This window comes from Pipistrellus hanaki (assembly GCF_964339955.1).
Source record: "Pipistrellus hanaki genome assembly, chromosome: 15".
Taxonomy (NCBI): domain Eukaryota; kingdom Metazoa; phylum Chordata; class Mammalia; order Chiroptera; family Vespertilionidae; genus Pipistrellus; species Pipistrellus hanaki.
In genome coordinates, this window is record NC_140517.1 from 23,065,146 (window position 1) to 23,089,708 (window position 24,563).

Genomic DNA, 24,563 nt, shown 5'->3' on the forward strand with positions numbered 1-24,563 from the left:
AAAGACCAACTGGGACACAGGCGGCTAGCTGCACAAGGGCTATGTTGCAAACAGGGCAATTCCATGAGAATGCCTGTCCGGGAGCTTCTCCCTTCAAGGCCTTTGGAGGAAGTCTTATGTAACATCTCAGCCTTTCTAACAGTTCCAGGCTCATCCTACCCTGGGATTCCTTGCTGGGCGCCCTCATTTACTGAACAAATGTGAATTGGCCCCTAATTCACAGGTATCAGAGATATTTAGTCATCAAAATGTATATGACCTCTAGCATCTAGACCTAGTCTAGAGATGAAGAGGTAGCTATATAAACCACACTTTCAATATAAAAGCTGTGATGAAAGTGACCTTCAAGGTATAAAAAAAAAATGACAGTATGACAAGGACAGAGAGAGAGGCACATCTGTGTCTGCCTATAAGAGTCAAGGAAGAAGAGGTTGCCAAGCTGAGAACAGGGAAGGGATGTTCAGGCCCAGGAGATAAAATAGGCAAAGCCACAGACATAATATCTATTTGCTCAACAGCTGGATGAATTGTGAAGGGTCTTTTGTAGGCTGCTATGAAATCCAAGCCTTGATCCATAGGCAGTGGGAACACCTGAAGGACTGACTCAGAAGGATGCTATGATCAGATCTGAATTTTAGAAAAAGTGCATTCAGACACAAGACAGACTTTAAGTGAAGAGAGAGGCTGAGAGGTCACATAAGAGATGATGCTGGCTAGGACTAGAGCAGCAACAAAGATAATTCAAAAATGTGTAGAGAGCTAAGAAACAGTGGTAGAGTCTAAATGAGTTGGGGATTGATTAACTAGGTGTGGAGAGTAAAATGGAAGATTCTTGGCTCTCTTGCTTCTCCTGTTGACCTTCCTTAGATGTAATACACTAGACTCTACCCTTTGCTTGAGTGCCTCAATCTTACAGCTGCTTGGCAGAAATGGCAAAACCCCAGATTTCAGCAAATCCCAGATACATATCCCCGGTCCAGCGTAAAAAACCCATGGGAGGTGTTAAAATCACAGAGATTTAGCCTCTCCTCGGGCCTACCAAATCAAGAATTCCAATGTCAGAGCCTGGAGATCTGTACCTTTGAACTCCACAGGTACTACAGGGCCCACAGTCTGGGAAACACTAAGTCAAGTCCTCACTATGTGGGGAGAAGGGTCAAGAGCCATGTTGTACCTGTCTCCACCCACTCCAAGCCAGCACAGTGCCTCCCATAAAACTAGGTCCTGGGCCAACTAACTCATCATCTTACTTGCTCCCACCTTTTCATACAGGGACAGCAGTGTAATGTGTGCTGAGCACAGGCTGTCTGATGATCTGTGATACATCTAGACGAAGAAGGTGACCTAGAATGTACTAAAGCAAAGGCAGTAGTTTCCCTGCCCGGCATTGTCAGGAAATTAAATGACTAAAACTATAACAAAGCAATGGGCCAAACAGTCAAGTTTAGGAACAGCTTTAACAACTAATTCCTAATGAGAGTTTCAAACACTGATTTTTCCGGAGCAGAAAATCAAGTTGTGCTCATTTATAACCCGTCATCCACAATGAGTCGGAGGATATTTCTTTCTGTGTTGTCAGTTATCTTTCTGAGACAGTCAGAATACAAAGTAGGATGGTTGGGCCATAAATCAGCTCTTTGGGAGCTGATAAATGGTTATTGTACAAATCCTGCATTTGCATTGGACCTGGGGACATAAATCTAGTTCTCATGATCTTACTTTTTTAAAAATTGTCTCTCTGAAGTCAGAGCAAGCAATTTATAAAGGCATTCTTTCCTGGCTGTTTATTTTTTTCACCTTTAATGTCTGCCTTTTCACTTTCTACATTTACACGGCATTGTAAAATGTCACACATCATGTAAAAAAAAAAACTGCCAGGACTTTGATTTGAATCGGCCCACCAGGAATAATTTTATAACTTTTTTCTCACCGATGAATAATGATCACTTTTGTGAAGACTGTCATAATTTACTAGACTTAGAAGGAACCTTAGAGACCATCATTGAGCATGCCCTTTGTTTTATAGGTAAGGAAACCGAGGCCCAAGAGAAGAAGTAATATCGCAGGCCAAGTTTGTGACAGAACCAGAGTTCTGTTTGTGTTTGGGAGAAATGAGGACCCTCAGTAGCATGAAGAAATAGCTGTAACCCTCATAGATAAGAATAAGTGAAGTATTCATTCATAGACAAGAGAAATATTGATAAGAAAAGCCAAGCAGAGAGCAAGGTGCTTGTTTACTCATTCATTCATTATTGACTGGACAAGTATAGACCTTGGCCCCTTCTGCTGCAGCCATTACAACTATGAATTAAGAACCTTATAGATGAGATTCAGAGAGCCCTTTGTTTGGGCTCAGCATATGTCAAGCAAGCAAAAATGAAACAGGTATTTTGAATTGTTTTCATTTTTGGCATATGCTGAGCCAAACAAAGGGCTCTCTGAGACTCATTTATAGGGATACCTCTGTCATTTTGGGGTCTGTGCAGTCAATAGTAGGATATTCTGAAGTGCATCACAGAAGGGGTGTTTGGGTTTGGTTTGGTTTTGCTTTACCAAAGCAAACTCACTTCTTTGAAGATATTTTTCTTATATCTAACAGCTTTATTGAGAAATAATTTACACACCATTCAATCTACTCATTTCAAATATATAACTCAACTATCTTGTAAAACCATCACAGAGTTGTAAAACCATCACCACTCTCAATTTTAGAACGTTTTTGTCACTCTGAAAAGAAACCCTGTCCCTTAGCCCTCACCTCCATTCAGAAACCGGGATGTTCTCATCCACTGGTCCCACAAGTGTACCTGAGTGGTGTGACTCAAGAAGATTGAGTGACACCAGGCTCTGAGAGGTGTGTGTGTGTGTGTGTGTGTGTGTGTGTGTGTGTGTGTGTTTTGTGGAAACACATTTCATTTGAGTTCCTATGAAGTGAAAAATTCTTAGTGAACAGTTCAATAGCTCATGCCAATATGTGCAAGGTAATTATTTTTAATGAGTGAAGTAGCCTTGATAGAAACTATTTTAAGGCTTCTGCTGGAACAGGAAGTCAAAGAGCTCATCTTAGTAATTTACTCATCAGTCACCAATGTTTACCAAATGCCAGTGATTGCTTGAGGAGAAGCGAAAGCAGAGATTAATAAGACATGTCTTCCTCAATGAACACTGTCCAGCTGAGGGAAAACACACAATTATGATATATCATTTTGATTGCATCTACATTTATGTATTAGATTAGGCCATATGAAATTGCTGATGTTTGATGGGTTTTAATGAGAAAAATGGCAATTTCATGATTCAAGCAAATATTTATATAGTATTGCATTAGTTTGCTAGGGCTGCCATAACAAAATAGCACTGACAGGGAGCTTCAACAACAGAAATTTATTTCTCACAGTTCTGGAGGCTGGAAATGTTCTTCCCAATTTGGTTTCTGGTGAGAGCTCTTTTCCTGGCTTAAGGATGACCACCTTCTTCCTGTGTCTACACATGGACTTTCCACAGTGTGTGCACCTGGAGGGGAGAGAGAGAAAATAAGAGACTCTTGCTCTCTGGTATCTCTTCTTTTTTTAAATATATTTTTATTGATTTTTAGAGAGAGGGGAAGGAAGAGGGATAGAGAGACAGAAACATCAATGAAAGAGAAACAAATTATCCTGCAAGACCCCTACTGGGGGCCAAGCTCACAACCTGGGCATGTGCCCCGACCAGGAATGGAAGAGGTGACCTCTTGGTACATTGATTGACACTCAACCAATGAGAAACACTGTCTGGGCTGTGTCTCTTTTAATTTTATCAGAACAGGGCCCCAACCTTATGACCTCATTTAACCTTTATTACTTCTTTGGAGGACTCATTTCCAAATATAACCACACTGGGAATTGGGGCTTTCACATATGAATTGGAGTGAGGGAACACACAAGCATTCAATTTATAATAAGGATGTGATAACTATGTTACATTATATATTACATATAATGTAAGACAAATATATTTTTAGTGTATATACTCAACATATATCTGGTATTTTATACCATACATATACCACACACATGAACATTTTAGATATAGATATATAGATATAGATATAGATATAGATATAGATATAGATATAGATATATGTATATGTATATATATCTACTATATTGTATATACATGTGTGGGAGTTTTGGGGGAGGTTTTGTTGTTGTTGTTATTGTTGTTGTTTTTGGGGGGGAGTTGCTCATTCATTTTCCTATCTGTTGACCCGTCCTTGACTAAGCCTATGATGGACCAGACATGTGACTAGTCCCTGCCTATAAGAACAGAGGTAGACAGTTCCTCCCCTGGGCACTCACCACCTCCTATGCAAAGTTTCGTATCAGCTGATAATTGCTCTCTATGAAGGGAAGTCTCAGGAGGGCAGGGAGCTCTCTGCCTTCTTCACGGCAATCTCCCAGACCCCAGCAGAGCACTGGGCACAGAGCAGGAATTCAAAAACTATGCCTTGAGTGAGTGTATGAAATCAATACCCAGGGCTGAGAATGTGTGGTTCTACGTGCTCTGTGGTGGAAAATAACCTGCCAACTTGATCCCACAGAGTAACCAGGGAATCACCTGTATTGGGGATGGCTTCTGTACACTGAGTCATGTCAAGGACACCGGAAATGTGCTCCCCGGGGCGGTCTCTCCATATGAAGCCTGGACTCTCCTGGCTCCCAAGCACTGGCCTCCGTAAGGAGCAGTGTCTGAGAGCGCTCGCTGGTTGGACTCCACCAGAGGGAGAAGGCCCAGCACCTGAGCTGAGCATGGCTGCCTTTAAGACCCTCCCTGTTGGCAGCTTGCAGGCCGTGATCACTGACCTTCATGGCACAGTGTGAGGCTCAGCCATCCATCTCTCTGCAGGCCCTGTGGCAGCCAGCCGCCTTTATCGACTTCTCAAAAGCACCAATATGCTTTCGATCTGAGCTGGGCTCACAGACTCAGGTGCTGGAGCAAAGGCCATGGCATGTCAATTAATCACCCAATAAAAATAAACTCAGAGAACAAATACAGAGGGATTGATTAACTCTTCCATGCTGGTCTTCAAACATCCCACTCTGCTCTCCCAATGGGCATGTTTCTTCAAGACAAACCACCCTAGGAAACCACACACCTGGCTCAGACACACCATGCCATTGGCTTAAGTGGACAAAAGCTGAACTTCACTTATAAGCTATACCACACTGAGACCTGGTCAAAGAGGTCCCTTGCCTGAGCCACATGCTGTGGAGGCCTTGCCCATCCCAAATTCTGAAACAACAAAACAATTTCATATTAGTTTGTGTTTTAGCCTTGTAATAAAATGCTATTAAAGTTTGGTGATCAACTGACCAAATGGGAATAATGGGCAGGCAATGACTTCTTGAGCCAGAGGACATTGGGCCAAGAGTATGCACATGCGTGCAGGGCAAAGAAGAAATCCAAGCCTCTTCCTGGAAATCAGATAAGGGGAGGCTGCTTTTGTTTAAAGTTGGTCACCCCAAGTCTCGCAAAGTGGGTGTCTAGGGAGCCCACACCTCTGGACCCAGCTGTCTGGCCCACTTGTTGCTCATGTGATGACATTCTGGGAGACCCTTGTCCCTGGAAACACTGCCTCACAGCCTCTGCTCTGGCCTGGCCCAGCATTCAGGCTGGCAGGAGGAAGGTTAGCCAGAGAGAGAGCCCAGTTAGCTTCTGTGGGGATGGGAGGGTGATCTGGGGAGCAGGCTGCAAGGTCCTGGCTGACATGGAGCTGGGGCAAATCTTGACTGAAATTCTTAGCTAATTAGATCAATGCTATGTGGGCCTTCCATACCTGCCCCCGCCATGGGCCCTGGGGGTGATGAAGATTAGCAGCCACTGAAAACTCTCCCCATCACTAAAGAGACATTAATGTGAAAATATCCTTAAACAAGCATGATCAGAAATGCACAAGAACCAAAGGGCTTGTTCCAAAGCAGAGGGGAGCCTGGTGCTGAGGTCTTGCCTTTAGTTTTAACTATTTACAAACATGTTGACACTTTCCAGGAAAAACTGGCAGGTTCTCTAGAGTTGGAATTAGCAGGTATTTTTATTTTTCCTCCTGAGAATGTTTTATGGCCCATAGTGAGTCCAGGTCTTCAGCGTCCTAGGTGGAGACATATGGGCCTGAAGTGATTTCATAGGAACTGTCTCAGCAAGAAGGCTCAGAACCCTCAAGGTCTGCCTCCACGCCTTGAACTCCAAACCATGAATCTTCAAGGGCAGAGACCACAACAGCCCTCCTCTAAAGAAGATGGGGAGAGGAAAGTGGGGACTACAGTCTAACTCAAAACCAAGAAAAAGATTTGATTAAGATCTTACTTTGGAAAGAAAAAATGCTGAAAATAAATTTGTTTATAAGTTTGTTTTAACATTAATCTTGAGTGAACACAGATGAACCATGATTGCTTGCTTTTGACGGAACTTTTCCAGCCACATCCCATGATGTACCCACTATCTCCACACCCAGCTTGGGCAGCACAGTCATCAAGAGGTGTCCTGCCAAGCAATTCCAGGGCTAAGCGGTCATCCAAAGGGCCTCTCTTGACCCTTCACTCCTCAAATAGACTCCTTTTTGAGGCTCCTGTAAACTTACACTGCTCTCTTTTCTTCCACCATTAACTGGTTTCTCCCTGCTGCATCCTCATTGTCCGGGTTGACTTAGGTCCCTGCCCTGGGCCAACATCCTGGCACCTTGCATCTTTGGGGAGATGGCAGGTGTACTCTCTGCTGCATTTGGGTCATATGTGGAGGGTTCTGGTCACTGAGAGGCCGCCTCACTAAGCCTACCCACCAGGATTGAGCAGGGTGAGGTGTTGGAGACAGTTATAGACATGGCCAGGAATTCACTCATGGTGGCACCAGGGCACTAGTCAGGCCATCCTTTCAGTTCTTGTTCCTATTTGCATTCTCAGACCCAGGAGCACAGTGAACGAATGGGCAAAAAGCCTCACACCAAGGAAAGCTTAGGTCCTCCATCTCGTACCAAATTCCAAGTCATCCCCCTGTTCGTTTCTGGGTGTGGTTTCTAGTGCTTGGGAAAAACCACCAACATAGATATGCAGGTGGGAAACTTAACCCTGACCCTGACAGTCCCCATAAGAGGAGCCAGGCTTGAGCACTAATGATGAAATTAATGATAGTGTGTATAAACAATGGAAACCATCTTGTGGCTGCATCTTTAAAGCATCTGTTTAATGCTTCCACCAGCACCGAAGTGTAACATGTTTTCATCTGGAATTGACAAGCGCTCTCGTGGGTGTGAGAGAGCGGAGAGTTTCCGAAGTCCCAGCCTGTCATTCAAAGAGCCACGTTTTAGTCACTTATCAAGGTCCCAGTTTCTCGGCTTTTCTGACAGTGTTAAATTTGGGCTTTGCACATTGAATCTATGTTTCCGTTTTCTCTGTATTTCTTTGGGATCAATTTTGCCGGAAGCAGCAATGAGAGGGCCTGTGAAGACATGTATAAGCAGCCTGAGGATGCGGCTTCCTTTCCTCAGTGCCTGCTGCATTTGCACGGGTTCCACAGGCAGGGTGATGGGTTCCTAAGTCATCTTGGGAAATGACTTAGCAAAAACCCTGTCAGGGCTAAGTCCTGCCCCAAGCACACAGAGGTCCTACGGCAGCAGCAGCCGTTGTAAGGAGCCCCGCAGTAAATTTTGGCAAAGGAGTAATGGCCTCAAAAAACAGAGCAGGCATGACCTTTGCTGGGAAAAGTGAGAAACCCACTTGCCTTGCCTGGAACGGGCTGGGAGCGTGTTTAGGGATGATGTGGAAGGTCAATCGGCAAATAGCTGGTGCCTTGGGAATGGCAGGTCCCTCTGCTTGCCAGGGAGGGCTCAGTCTGTGCAGGGCTCACAGCTGAGGAGCCGGCTGGGCTGCAGGCACATCCCTGACTCATGATGCTCACTACAGTCAGCTGCACCTTCGCTGGGGCCCACCACTTTCTCTCCTCTAGCAAAAGCAGAAAGTATTTTTTGAAGGGCTGTTTTTTAGAGTAAATCATTTTCAGATCTGTTATTCTTTATATCTTTATCAACCCGAGTCATTTGTTTCAGGGAAAGTCTCTAAGTTTGACTTAAATGTTGTGAATATGAGCCTTCCAATAAAAAAATAAAATAAAATAAAAACAGCTTACACCAATATTATTTGAGAATTTCTAATGGTAAAGAATTCTTAATTTGTATACATGTGCTATATGATGTTAAACCTTTCTCAAATATGTATGATTTTTTTTGTAAACAGAAATGTGATTTTAAGGAAATGTTAATAGTTTGAGAGGGGGTTAGGAAATGTACCATTCTGTAGATTCCAAACGTTTGTTCCCTAATTATCCCCCTAAGGCTGGGGTGGGGAACCTTTTTTCTGCAAGGGCCATTTAGATATGTAAAACATCATTCACATGACATACAAAATTATCAACTTAAAAATTAGCCTGCTATATTTTCTCAAGCACATTAACTCAACCCTACTGCCTTGGTGAGGCCAGACCAAATGATTTTGCGGGCCTTATGGCCCGAGGGCGGGACATTCCCATTCGTGTTCTAAGGAAAACTCAGCCACAGGATCTAGCCCCAGGGTTTCAGCTCCAAGCTTCATCTTTAGGGGTGGAGTACCTGGTAAAAATGAAAAGGCCCGATCATACTCAACAAGCCTGGTGAATGCCAGAATTGGAGAAGCAATAGAGCCTCGTGCAGAAGACCACCAGGGGCTTTGAGATGCCAGGGGGGAGGGGAGGAGGGATAGGGAGTGTCCAGGGAAGGGTCTAGAGGTGTCAGCTCCTCCCCGATCTCCAGCTGTTATTGGGCCACAGAAGGTCATAGCCCCACACTAGGCGAGGCCAGCTCTATCCTCATCTTCCCCACCCTAGGAGGTCCCCCTCAGGCCACTCTCCGGACAGCTCTTCTTGTCCACATCTACTGGTTGTGGCATCTCGGCGTCCCTGGGAAGTCCTCCCTGTGACTAAGACTGCTTTCTTTTGCACTGGCTCCCCAGGGGAAGGAAAGAGCCCAGTATCTGGCATCTCCATGGGCCCCGTGATGGGCTGAGGCATCTACTGGAACTGGGATTCGGGAATTCACTGGCCCTCCAGTCTCTGCTGTGTTTCTGTCAGAAGATTGGAATGCGCCTTTTCCTTTATACTCAGAGCCACCACATACACTATTTGAAACCAGTGTATGTCCTTCCCCTGAGAACTCTATAACTTCCTAGTTCTGTTTTTAAATAAAGTGGTTGATGTGAGTCAGTCATGCAGGTATTCCATCTGACACCGGGGCCGCTGGGCTGGAACTAATGGGGAGCTGAGAGGCGCCTGCTGTTTCCTCTCTCCCGGATTTTGCAGGGCCGTTTGCTTCCTGAGCAGGACGAGGAAGTCCCTCTGCACTTCCCTTTCCTTCGTTTGCACTGTCCAGACTCTCATAGTCTTTCCCATCCTCACTGACCCCTTGTTGAGAATGAGCTGCAGTGAGGCTCCTATGTTGGTCCCAAAAAACCCAATCCTCCCTATAATATCAGCCAGGATATTGCTGATGGTCCCCAATTAGTGTTTGCTGTAGACCAGCTTCCACTACTGTGGCATGTCTGCAAAGCCCTGGGATCCTGGAGTCTTCCTCTGATAGACCCCCCCCCGCTCCCCCTCATCCCAAATTCGCTCCCCGGTAATCCATGCTACCAGTTTGTGAACAAACACTAAGACCTCGCTGTGCATTTACATATATTCTAACATGCCCCAGGGTCAAAAGGCACCACAAAGGTATCCAACTGCCCCCCCCAAAAAAAACAGACAGTGAGTCAACACAGTTTTTTTGAAAGGTCTAGCATTCCCAAACAATTTAGCGTGCTACTTTTACATCAAACAATAACTTTCCAAACCTTTTATAATTATCTACAAAATCTATCTGGATGGGTAGATAAATAGATTGATAGATCTCTGGCTAATATATATTAGGTATTTATTTAGATGTCTCTATCTATATTTATCTGTAACTGGCCCATTTCCAGTGCTCTGTTATATGGCATTGATGCATTTGGCTACTCCTGTACTAATTGCATTATATTATCAATACTTTGTAACATTTTTAATCTAAAATAAAAGGCAGGCCGTACTAACCCATATGGTTTGTGTGTCAATGCTGAACAAACATGGGTTCCCACAGCGCAGAGCGTGACCCCAAGAAGCTTGCAGACTGGCCGTGTCAAACCTTTGAGTCTCCTCCTTCTCCCACCATGACCAGGGTCCCTGAGGGCTGAGCCGCAGCCACTGCTCTGCAAGTTCTTCCCAGTCAACACCTGCCTGGCCTCTCCTGAGGCTCCCTTCCTGCTCTGCTGGGGCCTGCTGACAGTAACCCCGCTTCCCAGGAGGGGTGCCGGGCCCGGGCATGTGGTTGGGTGCCCCATCCCCACATCCCCCACTGCCCGATCCCACTAATGAGCCCGCCTGGCATCTCCTGGCTGACACTGGGAAGCTGCTGAGCTTTGGCAAGCACTCAGGCAGCCCCGGTGAAGCTATATTACAGACCGAAAGGAGTCCTGTTTTAATTTAGCTTTCCTTCCCCCATAACAAGCAAAGTTCACATTACAGATAAATTGCCCGGAAATTCCAATCTAATAAGCCATATGCATTTTTTCAAGCCCGGAAGCACAGAAAACAACTCACACGCTGGTATTTTTACACCGAAAGGTTTATTAAAAAGACAGCTTTGAAAATGTCAGAAGTTTACGAGGAGAGCCAGGCCAGTTGGTCAAAAGGGCAGATCTGACAGCAGAGCCCACGGGCCGGGCAGCGGAGGAGCAGGTTGGCTGGAGGCCATGAGCTGCCTCTCCCCTCTGGGGAGAAAGCTCCGAGGCTGGGGTGGGTGACCCCCACATTCAGGGTCATCCACCCCGCTCTTCATTTGGATGGACTTGCGTGGACACAGCGTCACCAGCACTGGACACTTGGGGGTGCTCAGCAAACGCCACGGCCTGGTCCTCTCCGTGGCTGGGATTCTGGTAGGAGCGGCACGCTGCCATCAAGGCCTCCAGTGGGAAGAGGCACCAAATGAAATAACAGAGGGAAACAAAATTGAAGGGAAATAGCACAGCAATGGATGCCTGATTGTTTGTTAAGGAAGAAAACAGTGAGATGCTGGCCTGTGAACCACCCTCCCCCGCTGCCACCCCCATTTTTGCTTTCCTGGGGAATGTGATGCGCACAGGCCTGACCCACTGCGCACTGCTGTCAGGGGACAGCTCCCAAGATCACGCCCCAGCCTTGAACAGCATACAACAATGCCTCACACAGGAGAGAAAGCAAACATGTTCACTGGGCTGCAAAACCGCAGCATCACAAGACCAAAACATGACAGAGGGAGAAACAAAGAGCGTTGTTTCATTGCCAACGCGAAGAGCTCTATTATTTCCGTGTTCACTTATGTTCCAAACTCTGAGTTGAGAAATCAGAAAATAAATTGTGGTCTGTTTAAATGTTTCATTATTTCAAATGTGTTTAACCACCACAAACCACTCCTAGATCAAGGGTGAACTTGCTACCTACAAGATGGGAAACGAATGCTACCTTTCTTTCCATTTTCTGTTTCTGTGATTGTTGCAACGGAAAGAGAAACTCACATTTTTATCACATTTTATCAAATATCGCACTCACATTTACTAGGCAGCCACCATGTGCCAGGCATTCATCTTGGCCCTGGAGATGCAGAATAGCCAACGCCTGGCCCTGGGCATAAGTAACACACTGTTTCCTGGTTAAGATCTACACATGCCTGGAATCTCTCCCTCTCCCTTCCTCTCTGAAATCAATAAAAATGTATATTTATTTTTAAAAACTGACTTGGACTCAGGAGGGAGATGTGAACTTTGCCTCTCTGGGAGATGGGCAGAGAAGAGTCCCCTCCTCACAGGCTTGTCATGATGCTTAGCGTGGAGCAGGCCCTCTGCTGAGCCATTACTTCCTGAATGAACCTTGTAGCTGTAATGATATTTTTGGATTTGTGTTAAGATTAGGATTACCGGGCACTCAGCACAGGAGCTTGTACCAGCTCTCTGAAAACGTCTTGAATCTGTCCGGAATGTAATCCGGTGCTGTTTGGGGCTTTTTCAGGTATTCTGTCTACAAGGATCCAGCAGGCTGGCTGGACATTAACCCTATCAACGGGACTGTGGACACCACCGCCGTGCTGGACCGTGAGTCCCCGTTCGTCCACAACAGCATCTACACTGCCCTCTTCCTGGCCATCGACAGCGGTGAGCACGTTTTCCAATGCCATCGAGCCCATGCTTTTCAGTTGTAAATATATTTTTCATTTACTCTGATGTGGCTGGAGGTGTTTGGGGAAGAATATATGTATGTAGGGGCACAGAAAGCTCATGTGGAAGCACACAGCGAGCCAAGTCCTGGAGTTCTCAGTCTTTGTCGTGCTAGAGGTCGGAGCAGAGTGCTCACTGGGCTCCAACTCAGGCCGGCACTGAGGTGAGGGAGCCCCGTTGATGTCTTTCGTCTTGGGGTCTTTTACTTACTACAGGCAGAAGTCCCCGGTGACACCCAACCCTGGTGATTGAATGGTGCCCGCAGTACAAAGCCGATCATGGCATGCTGCCCTGGAAAGCACCCGGTGCCCTCTGCTAGCTTTCCTTAATATATAAGTATACTTTTTAGTTCTTCCCAAATAAGGGAATTTTTCATACTCACAAAACAATTGCCATTCATTCAAAAGCTAGCATCAGCATCCACGGGCTGGATCCCACTCTATATGCTGGGGTGTGCAGTGAACAGACAAAAATGAGTATCCCCAGGCAGCTGGCACGATTTTGGAGAAAGGAAGAAAATTGAGTAAAATACATAATGCATTTTTTTTTAATGGAAAGCATACTACTTATGTGTGAAACAGAGAAATCGGGAAACGAGATCACAGATGCCAGGGTGCGATCGTTTTAACTCGGCAGCCCCAGAGAGCCTTGTGAGTGAGTGACAATATGAATGAGCAAACACCGGAGCAGTGGTCCATGAAGGGAGGGGGCAGCCCCCATACTCCTTGGCTTCCACTCGCTGTGAAATGGGCCAAGTTCTGAGTAGCGTTCAAACACCGTGACCATCCTGTGGCTGTGTTGAGACCAGCTGTGGGGGACACGGGCAGGAGTGGGCACACCTCATAGGAAACTGATGGTGATTTAGGCAAGATGGTGGCTTGGACCAGTAATAGGTGAAGGCATTAAAAGGGATCAGGTCATGGGGATGTTCTGTGCATTTCAGACACAAAACCAGCGGGATTTGCCATCAGAGTTGTTTGGGGGATATCTTAAGCCGAGCTGTCTATTGTGTCAAACACACATGAAGGTCAGCTCTCCCCATTATTCCTAAAAGCCAGGTGTCCGAAGCTGCAAATTTAGTGTGAGACCTACAGGTCAGAAGGAGTACCTGTAAGGCTCTCTATGTAGCCTTCATTACACTCAGCAACGGTGAACTGAGAGTTCTCAGAGCCCCTCCCACAGGTGGGGCACACACACACACACACACACACACACACACACACACACCAGGGCGGAAAGCACGCTTCTAGGAAGCACAGCGTCAGTGTGACACACAGCAGGCAGAGGCGGCTTCAGGATGAATCAGCCTTGAGTAGGGGCTTGGGTCAGTGGCAGGTCGGGAAGTGGGGCTGCCTGGGCTCATGGAGCAGAAGAAGCAAAATGAGAAGGGAGTCCGGCATGGGAGGAAAGAGGCAGGAAGGAAAGCCTTGTAGCCGCTGTGAGTGAATATGCAGATGCTCAGTCACATATATGCGGGAAGGTCATGTCTTCAAAGCATCTCAAACTCCAGCCACGTCATAAGATGAAGCAAACAGGTCCCACCAGTTCCTGCGGAGGAAACTGCCCAGATGAGGATGGGGCAGCTCGGGGACATGCGCCCTCAGGGAGCTGGGCGGGTGCTTGGTCCTGGAGGCTCACAGATGAACAACACGTGGTCCTTGTGCTCAGTGAATAAGGAGTTATCTGGGGAATAGTTAACAAAAGATGGCGATAGGAACATACTCGTCCAGCCTCGGGGCAGTCAGGGAGTTTCTTGAAGGGGAAAAGGAAGCCTCTAAACAGAGTGGTGAAGGATAAGTTGAGAAGGGATGACTCCTTCTAATAGAAGCCTGAAAGGATGTGGGGATGTGGGTCAGCACTGGCCCTGGCACAGCAGGCCCCATATGCCCACGCCAGGTCAGAGGGAAGGTGGGCCCCTGGCTGTTCTAAGGTTGGAACTAGGTCTCCCATTAAATGCGAGCTCCTATCACAATGCCTGGCTCGGAGCAGGTGCTCACCTGGCTGACAGGTTCTGAAAGTGGCCTTGAAATGTCCTGTGCACTGTACCGAGGGGTTTGACTCATGCCGATTACTTGCCACCAGAAGAAACTTGTGGATGGGCTTCTTGATCTTGTGAAACTGGATAATATGGGCATATCCCGATTTTGAAAAATTTTCAAGCTGTGCATTTATAAAACATGAACATTTCTATTTCAATAAAAACTTAACTGCCCAGCCAGTGTGGCTCCAGTGGTTGAGCATTAACCTATGAACCAGGAGATCACAGTTAATACCTGGTCGGGGCATATGCCCAGGATGTGAGCTTGATTCCCCAGTGTGAAGCATACAGGAAGCAGCCTATCAATGATTCTCTTTAATCATTGATGTTTCTCTCTCTCTCTCTCTCTTTCAAATATATATATATATATATATATATATATATATATATATATATATATATCTGAAATCAATAAAAATGTATATGTTTTAAAGCTTAACCCAAAAAAAATGACTTTACACAGAGCATGTACCTGTCCACTGTGCCTTCCCCGGGAAGGCCATACCCATTCATGGATTCCCTAAGTTCTGGTTCACCCTAGAGATAGACTCCCAGCATCTCTTCATTCTCGGGATGGACAATCCTCAGCTGCTGCTGAGCCAGGAAAGCTGAGTGAGAGGATGGCTGCAGAGAGAACAGCGCAAAGCCTACGCTCTGCTCTTCCTCTGAGGAAAGAGGGACACAGCAGAACTTGTAAAACAGAGCTCACAACAACCATAGAGCTTCCTTCCAGGTACCTCTTAGAGGCTAGAACCTGATCGGAATGGTGAATGCAGAGGGGCGGTTGGAAGCAGGGCTGACCGCCTGTTCTGAGGCTAAAAGAACTAAAAAGCCCTTTGGACCTTGGGCCCCAAAGCTAGCCTAGACAGATCTAGAATCACCCTTCACCATAATATTGGCAATGCCAGGGCTATAGAGGATCTGGGGTGGAAAGGACATCCAGCCCCTCCCTGCGGGCAGAAGCTAAATTGTAACCCACAGAGTGTTCAAGGGTTTCCAAGGCATTTTTCGTAAACTGTTATCAGTTTTAATGAGCTACAAATTGCCTAACAACGTTGTTTCATTATAACGGAAAAGCTTTTTGTTTTGCTGAAGCAGGACTGGCTATATAGTTAAATGATTGGAAGAGTAAAGCCTTTAATCCAATAGATTAATAAGATATGACCTTTAATGCTGGCAAGCATTTTATCTTTAGAGATGAATATCGTCATTTACCTTCTGTGGTCCAGATTTTCTGAAAAGGTTAAGATAGTGCCTCCGAGTCCGGGAATGCTTTTATCGAAGGCTTCAGTGGACACAGAAGTGCTGGCCTATCTTTAAAGGAAGGCAGGGGGATGGGGGGAGGCAGATAATAACTGTTAAGGAAAATACCGCGATGGAAAGAGAACAGTCTGGAATGGAATAAGATGGAGTGGCGTTGGGGATGCTGAGGAGGACAAAGCAGCAGCAATTAGCACCGGGCTAGTCCCGACGTGATGACTACCCTGCTCAGGTAATCACCAGGAAGGTCAAATGTTAGTCTCGCTGTCTTATAGGAGCTGCAAACTGCCACAAGCAATTTCTCCTAAGATTCTGGAATCCCCCTGGGGACGGCACGGACAGGACAGAGCGGGCTGCTGCTTCCTGGCTCAGTGCCTTTAGCTCAGGCTTCTATCAGACTCGTTTCCCTTCCCCTTTTCCCCTGCAACCTCATCTTTCACTCCTCCTGGTCTGAAACTGTACAGGGTTCAGCACTCCACAGTTATTACTGAACGTCTCATATGCCCTCAGAGAAGGTTTGAATTGTGATTCCAAACTCCAAAGACAATATTGGGCCTCAAATAAGTGCAAATGCCCTTTCTCCCAGCACCCACGCTATGCAGAGTTTAAAAGAAAAAGGAGCCGTAACCAGTTTGGCTCAGTGGAAAGAGCGTCGGCCTGCAAACTGAAGGGTCCCAGGTTCAATTCCAGTTATGGGCATGTACGTTGGTTGCGGGCGCATCCCCAATAGGGGGTCTGCAGTAGGCAGCTGATCGATGTTTCTCTCTCATCAATTTTTCTAACTCACTCTCTCTCTCCCCTTTCCTCACTGTAAAAAATCAGTAAAATATATATTTAAAAGGAAAAATATATATAAGTATCCCTTTTAGTTCTTCCAAAGCTTTCGTTCTTCCCATATAAAATGCTCTGAACTAGAAAGCACATTCTCTCTACAGTGAGTCCATAGTGCACATGTGTCAAACACAAGGCCCGCGGGCCAAATCCAGCCCGCCAGGCCTTGCAATGTGGCCCGCACCGCGCTGTCATCACTGCACTCCGCTGTCAGTTTATGACATTGTCAGTTTATGACTGTTCAGTAAACCATTCGGCCCGCGATTTAGGCTGGATTTTAGATTTTGGCCCCTTCTCTGATTGTGTTCGACACCCCTACCATAGTGAGTCTTTCTGTGATTCTCAGAAGCGTTGCATCCCCCATCTATTTTCATTGGAAGAATAAGGGAATGCTAGCAACAAAGCAAGCCCAATTATCGCTACGTTCTGCTGCATGTTTTCGTGACCTGGCAACGTGTGTAAAGTAGGTTTGAGTCTGTCGGTGAAGAATGCCGTGTGGGCTCCCGAGAAGACACAGAGAACGAAGCCGAACAGCTGTGAAACTGAAGTGGGACAGACCACGCTAATGACTTTCCATAGGCTGGACCCTGTCACGGCCCCACCTGTCTTCCCCTCCGCCCCCGTGTGATGGATGTTTTCCCATCATACCAGCAGAGGCCAAACTGAAATATTGTGCAAAGTGCATTTGGATTGATTAAAAAGACACAAGCGTTGCCCAGCCCCATCGGGAATGACGACTGAACGACTGAATAACAACGGCCCCCCGAACTGAGGACACCGGGGCATGTGAACCTTAGAGAGAGGCCTCCATTTATGGTCTTTCTCTTTTTTTGTAGATCAACCAAGCTCTAGACCGCATGGAGGATGTAGTGAGATTATTTAAATGAATTCTACTTAAAAGATGCTAGTTTGGATAAAACCAAGCCATTAGTTATGATGGCAACCCAATTAAGCCCGTTTAGCTCCCCTTATCTTAGCTGTTAGAGTAATTGAGGAAGAAAAATAAATGGAAGGCTCAGCCATCATTCCTTGTTACTTCAAGTACCAGGAAAATATCAATCATGTTGAAAATTCTGGCTACAATTCTGTCCCTGAGAAAACAGCCCAATAAAAGAACTGCTGGCAGAGGCTGGGGTCAGAGCCACCTGCAGACTGCGCGTGTAGCCAGAAGGTATAGCCCAGTGCCCCTTACACCCCCAACTTAGCTGTGCCACCCTACATGTGTGACTTGTGCCCTCTCAGGCTCAGTTTCCCCACCTGCCCTGCTGGGTTGGTTGTTCTAAGGACTGGAAATCATGAATACAAAATTCCTGGTGCCTAGTAAATACCTAATAAGTATTTAAATCAGCTGACTTGAACTTCAAGACCATCGGTATCCAAGGCAAACTATGAAATGCTCTCTGATGACCACCTTGTTGGTGGCCTGAGCATTTTTCTAGGGAAGGAGTGGGCCATAGTCCTTCACTCAGAGTCAGGCTCTGTATCAGAAAATGCCACCTTGGGCCTTGGCATCAATTCATGGGACTTGCCTGTCTTTAGGGGAAGATTCAGCCAACTTTCATCTGCCTGCCAGCAGGACCTTTCCACACTGACCAGCCAAGCCAACCCTCTTAACCATGCTGCTCTCAGACCTGCCCTGGGAAAGGAAACTGATTTGAGCATTGAAATGCTTTCTGCAGTGCCCCCCTATGCCAGCTCAGCTCCTCCTGCCAAGGTGTCTCTTAGCCGGCCCTCCTCTGCGTTTCTTATTCCCCCGTCCAGCTAATAGCACCACCAGCTGCACAGTCCCTAAGCTGGGACCCAACCACCTGCCTACCCATCACCCCCAGTCCAATTCTGGCTGTCAGTTCAGCCTCTTGAATCCAGCCCCCGCCCCTCCCCCGCCCCTCCGACCGCCCTCACCTCAGCCCTCATGGTCAGTTCCCATTACTGCCCCGGCTTCCCGCCTGTCTCCCTGTGTCCTCTCTCCCCACTCGAGCCATGCCTTTCCGTGCCTCCAGCATCCTCTGCTTTTATCAAAGTGATTCTCCAGCTTAAAAGTCTTTGTACTTCTTCCCACAAAATAGCCACACTGTCTCCTCCTCCTGAAACAGCTTTCCCTCTCTCCGCAGAGCGTTCTCACTTCCAGCACACTCAAATGCCATCTTTTCATGAAGCCTCTGATCTGTCCCCAGGCAGTTAATTACTCCATGCCACAAGCCCCCTGACAGTAATCCCCGTATCTCTTCCTGCACTTACAGTGCTGCTCTGCATCTGTTCGTGTGTCTGTTCCGGCCATGCTGTCAGCGTTTCAAGAGCAGACACCCTGTGCCATTGATTTTTCTGTACATCCACCCAGCCAGAGTAGAGTCCCAATCAGTGATTTTTGACTGAATGAATAAAAGGGAACTGCCAAGTTTAACGTGGCCTTCAAACCAGCACTTCCTATTTTTTTCCTTTTCTTTCAAGTTAGCAAAATGAAAATAAAAAGCCAAAAAGTTGACTTTTTAAAACAGTCCATTATTTCAGATTATTTTCTCTTCTAAACGAAGTGTTTATCCTAATTATGTGAATAACTAGAGGCCTGGTGCACAAAATTCGTGCATGGGGGGGGAGAGGTCCCCTTAGCCTAGCCTGCACCTTCTTCAATCCGGGACCCCTTGGGGGATGTCCAATTGCCAGTTTAGGCCCAATCCAGGATCAGACCTAAACTGGCGATCGGACATCCCCCTCACAATCCTGGACTGCTGGTCCTAACTGCCCCCTCCCTGCCATCCTGGTTACTCCTAACTGACCCCCCCTGCCGACCTGGTCACCTCTTATTACTCCTCCTGCTGGCCTGGTTGCTCCCAAATTTTACCCTCTGCCAGCCTGGTCACCCCTATCTGCCCCCCCTTCTGGCCTGGTCACCCCCAACTGCCCCCCTGCCAGCCTGGATTCCCCTCATGAGCCCCACCACCACCAGCCTGGTCACCCCACACAGCCTGCTGTCCAGTAGTTTTTTTATCCCTCACTAACCCCCCTGTCGGCCTGGTTGTAGGCAGCCATCTTGTGAGGGTGTAATAGTCAATTAGCATAATACCTCTTTATTATATAGGATTGCCTCAGTTCTACATCAAGTATTATACATGGAAACCTGGTATTGTGTTTTGAAAAGCTATTTTCTACCAGGTTTTTTGTTGTTTTTGTTGGTTTACAGTTAATTTTTTTAACAAATAAAATAGAATATCTTTTTTTTTAGAAACTTAGATTTCTATTTTTTTATTATTTTTTCTTTTCTTTTTTTTTAATATTTTCTTTTTATTTCAGAGAGGAAGGGAGAGGTACAGATAGAAACATCAATGATGAGAATCACTGATCCGCTGCCTCCTGCATGACCCCTCCTGGGGACAAAGCCCACAACCCAGGCATATGCACTTGAACAGAATCAAACCCAGGACCTTTCAGTCCACAGGCTGACATTCTGTCCACTGAGCCAAACTGGCTAGGGCAGCAATATCTTTATTAGCAAAGCAATTCTTAAAAATGCTGTCCTTTTCCATCTGACTTATTTTACTTAGCATAATACTCTCAAGATCCATCCATGTTGTCACAAATGACAGTATTTCATCTCATTGCCGAGTTGTAGGACAAGAACTATATGATTTCACTCAGATGTGGGATATAAAACAGAAAGCAGCAAATGACAAAACAAACAAACTCATAGGCACAGACAGCAGTGTAGTGGTTACCAGAGGGGAAGGGGTTGGGGTGGTTAAAGAGGGAAAAGGAGGGTCTAATGTATGGTGATAAGAGGAGAGTAGACTTTGAGTGGTGAGCACTCAATGCAATGTGCAGATGATGCAGTCTAGAACTGTACACTTGAAATTTATGTAAACTCATTAACAAATGTTGCCCCAATAAATTTAATTTTTTTTTAAATGCTTATGCACTCTTGTAATGAGATTCTTGGTTTATGGGGAAGATGCCAGAAATTTTGTAAAATACTGATACTGAAAAGCCATGGTAAACAGAACATAGGGATGAACAAAGGATGGCCTTATAGAGAAGAAACCTGTCCAGGCTCCTTTTCAAGCACAGCTGAAGATAGGTTCGGAGCCCTGTTCTTTTGAAGTAAACGCTCTGGCATGATTTGCTCACAGCTGCTTGCTGAAGGCTCCTCCAATGTACAGAAACACAGTGGGAACTCAGCGGGGAGGAAGTTGCCCCACTCACACATCTTGGCCCTATAAACAGCCTCTGCTCCTGCATTCTGACTGCCCTCACCTCAGCCCTCATTGTCAGTCCCCATTAAAGTAGCTGGGTGCCCCACCTTTGCTCAGGCGCCCTCATCTATACTTTGCCTTCTCTTAAATCATCCTGTCTTCTGATTTTCCTCCCAGAATTTGGGCCTCAGTCTCCCTTGAGACACCAGATGAGTTTTCTGTCCTTGGCCCTGGTGTGGACTCCCTGCTCTGAGCCCCAGTTGCACAGACCCCATTGCACACACAGTTCTCTTCTCCCCCAAATGAGACATGGAGGCCGTGAATGTAGACATAGTCACTACTCTCAGAATAGAAGCACGGTAGAAATGGAAAACTTGGGGAATGGAAACACAGAGAACTGTCCTGATGCTTAGAGCCCATGGAGCTCAGAAATGAGCTTCCTGTTTCTCTCCTTACCTCCCCTCCCCTCTTGCATTTTAGTTTTCACATAGGCAGCCTTACTTTGCACACTGGTCCCCACCTATACTCACGATTCCAGGGGACCCTTGATGACATAAATGGCTTTGGAGTCTTATCTTTCTTGTCTCGGGAATTGTAACATGTGAGAAGCTGGTCCCTTGTATGCAGGTGTTTATAGCAGCACTAGAGGCCCAGCACACAAAATTTGTGCATGGGTACAGTCCCTAGGCCTTGCCTACTATCAGGGACACCTTCCCCAGCTGCCTTCAGCCAGCCTTTTCCCCCGCTGCCACCCACCCCCAGTTCCCTGTTTGCCATCGGATGATAGGTGCCTGATGGCGGGGGAAAGGGACCGTGAAGTCGGCTGTTCCCACTCATTTGCCAGCCCAGCCCCCACCAGGGGTGGCCATGAGGCTATCAGAGCCTGCCAGCAGGGGAAAGGGACCAAGAGGTGGTCAGTGCACCTCATAGTGACTGGTCCAGTGGTCGTTCTGGTCATTCTGCAATTAGAACCAATTTGCATATTACCCTTTTATTATCGATATATAGAATAGAGGCCTGGTGCATGGATGGGGGCCAACTGGCCTGCCCTGAAGGGAGTCCTGAATTGGGGTGGGAAGTTCCCACTGGGGACAGGGCTGGGCTGGGTGAGGGGCAGCAGGCAGTTTGCAGGCCGGCCATGCCCCAGCTTTGTCAGGAAGGACGTCTGGAAGATGTCCAGTCTATCCAGTCTAATTAGCATATTACCCTTTTATTGGTATAGATTGTTCATAATAGATAAAAAATATAAATGACCCAAATGTCTGTCAACTGGTGAACAGTTAAACAAAGAATCGTCTGTTCATAGAGTGAGATATTATTCAGCCATAAAAAGGAATGAAGTAAAGATTCATTCTATTGCATAGATGAAACTTAGAAATATAATGCTAAGTAAAAGAAGCCAGACACAAAAGATCACATTTTATATAATTCCATCTATAGAAATTTCTAGAAAACACAAATCTATAGAGGAAAAAAGACAGATTAGTGATGCCTAGGGCTACAAGTGGGTAAGGAGAGTTAGTACAAGTGGGCCCAAGGTGGGTTTTTTGGGGGGGTAAGGGGTTGATGGAAATGTTCTAAAATTAGATAGCGGCGATAGTTGCACAATTCTAAATTTACTCAATCTGAATTAATTGTTTAAAAAAAAAAAAGAGTGAGAGACAAGAGAGCAAAGTATAATTAGACAAAATATTTCTAAATCCCTGTGTAACTTTTGAGATTATATTTCTGTTTCTAATTAGTAGTATCGTAATCATGGTTATTATAAAGAAAATTAAAAAGAAGTAGTATTTGAATGTTAATTACATGGAGAGATGAACATTATTTAGGCTTTCCTATATTTCTTTCTCATCTTTTTCTAATCACATATATTTTTTTGATTAGGATCACACTCTTTTTCCTTGTGTCTCTTACAAGATTTTTTTTTTCCTTCTGAGTAATGGAACCTATCAGAAAAAAATCTCAGTGTTTCCTGTAGAAATCCTGTTTGAATTAAATAAAATTCCTATATGATTTTTTTTCTCATTGCATCCAAGCTCATATCATCAGAGCTGGGAGACCCATGTACACACATGTTCTGTTGTACTGACGTTGGCTCTGTAGGTCTCCCACAAAGAGCAATATACTGTTAGTCATGTAAATAAGGAAAACATGGAAGACTGCTTTTCACCTTCTCTCCCCATGCTTGACGCCCACCGCACACGCCAATATAATAAAACCTTGTGCTCACTGGTCTGGCTCAGGTGGAGGGTTGTGTCATGATCACCAATCATCCCTTTCACTTTCTGGGAAAGAGCACGTGGTGTGGGAATACCGTGTCTTCAGGCCACAGGTCTCACACTGATGCCACACCGACCCTGGTCTGGGATAATTACTTTATCTGAGTCCCAGTTTCTTCATCCTGGAAATGAGGAAAAACTAGAAAGTAGGGTCCCGAATGCTCAAAGCAGCCACCTCTCTCGTCTGCTTGGATTTTTCTTCCTCTGAATAGTAGCGGTGTTCAGTTTCTCTACATAAATCCTCCCTTTTCGTTAGTTGTATGAGCCTGCTTCTCATAGAAAATGCACAGCTCTGCCCCAAATAAACCGAGTTCAAAATCCAAGTATAAGGTAGTGAACCAACCGGACCAAGGGCCATAGCCCGGCTGGCAACAGGCCTGGTGCCCAGCTCGAGCTGCCAGCTCGGCCTCTCCTGGGCAGTTATCCCAGCTCAGAGTAAAAAGTGCGAGTTCAATGGTCCTGATTCGAAATCAAGAAGTGGGTCGGTTTGGACCTGTCTTGGTCGTGTGATGTGCTGAGAGGTATTATAAGCTGTCCATGCTGAGTGGGGTCAACAAAGCCAGCAGTGGGAGCATGAGGTGGCCAGTGCCGGGAAGACCCTGGCAGGCTGCCAATTCCATGGAGTCAATGCCCCTCTCAAAGCCACAGTCCTGTGGATGGGATGGACTCCATTTTCAAGATTCATGGGAAAGAAATGGGGACCATTTCCCCCACGTCTTGCCAGTGTTTGGCAGCATGAGCACTGGAAGCTCAGGAATAATCCACCAACATTTGAAGGCTGGACGTGGGGAGTTGTTGAATGGGCACAGTTGGGGAAGATGAAAAATTCATGAGATGGATGTGGTGATGTGAATGTACTTAATACCAATGATAGTTAAAAACGTTTAGGAAGGGCGCTGGCTGGTTTGGCTCAGTGGATAGTGTCTGCCTGCAGACTGAAAGGTCCTGGGTTCGATTCTGGTCAAGGGCACATGCCTGGATTGCAGGTGTAGGCAGCCGATCAATGATTATCTCTCATCATTGATGTTTATATATATATATAATATATATCCTCTCCCTCCCTCTCTGAGGTCGATAAAAACATTTTTTAAATGTTTAGGAAGGTAAATTTTGTTGTGTGTATTTCACCAAAATTAAAGGATCACACATGCTCTGGCCTGTGTGTTCAGTGGTTAGAGCATCTGCCAAAAGGGCTCAGGTTCAATTCCCAGTCCAGGGCATATGCCTGGGTTGTAGGTTTGCTCCCTGTCTCTGATCTGTCTCACTCATATCGAGGTTTCCCTCCTCTGATTATCTCTCTCTCCCTCTCCCTCCCTCCCTTCCTCTGTCTCTAGAAAAAATATCTTCAGGTGAGGATTAACAAAAAAACAGTAGCTCACAGGGGGAAAAAATTAAAATAATAATAATGTTAAAACCCAAGTCATGGTTTAGGGACTTTAGCTTGCTTTCATGGTTGAAATAAGAACTTAAAGAATCTACCTGCATCGTCCTGACATAGACAGTAAAGGTTCGGAGAAGGAGGCCTGAGACTCAACTGGTTAATTTGAGCCCATCCTCAACCTCTCGGGGCCTCAGCCTCAGAACACCTATGCGGAGCCCACAGCTGCAATTCCGATGTCCACTGGCCAATCCCTCTTCCCCCCAGTGT

The 24,563-nt window shown here is 46.1% G+C and overlaps 1 protein-coding gene across 2 annotated transcripts in view; it reads left to right on the forward strand.

Moving 5' to 3' along the window:
* The window catches only part of CDH13 (cadherin 13), a 998,364-nt gene that overhangs the window by 959,974 nt on the left and 13,827 nt on the right, over positions 1-24,563 (forward strand). For both annotated transcript variants that reach the window (XM_084905563.1, XM_084905564.1), the window contains exon 11: positions 12,118-12,260. In XM_084905563.1, coding sequence (XP_084761689.1) covers positions 12,118-12,260 — 143 coding nt within the window. The remainder of the gene's footprint in view (positions 1-12,117; positions 12,261-24,563) is intronic.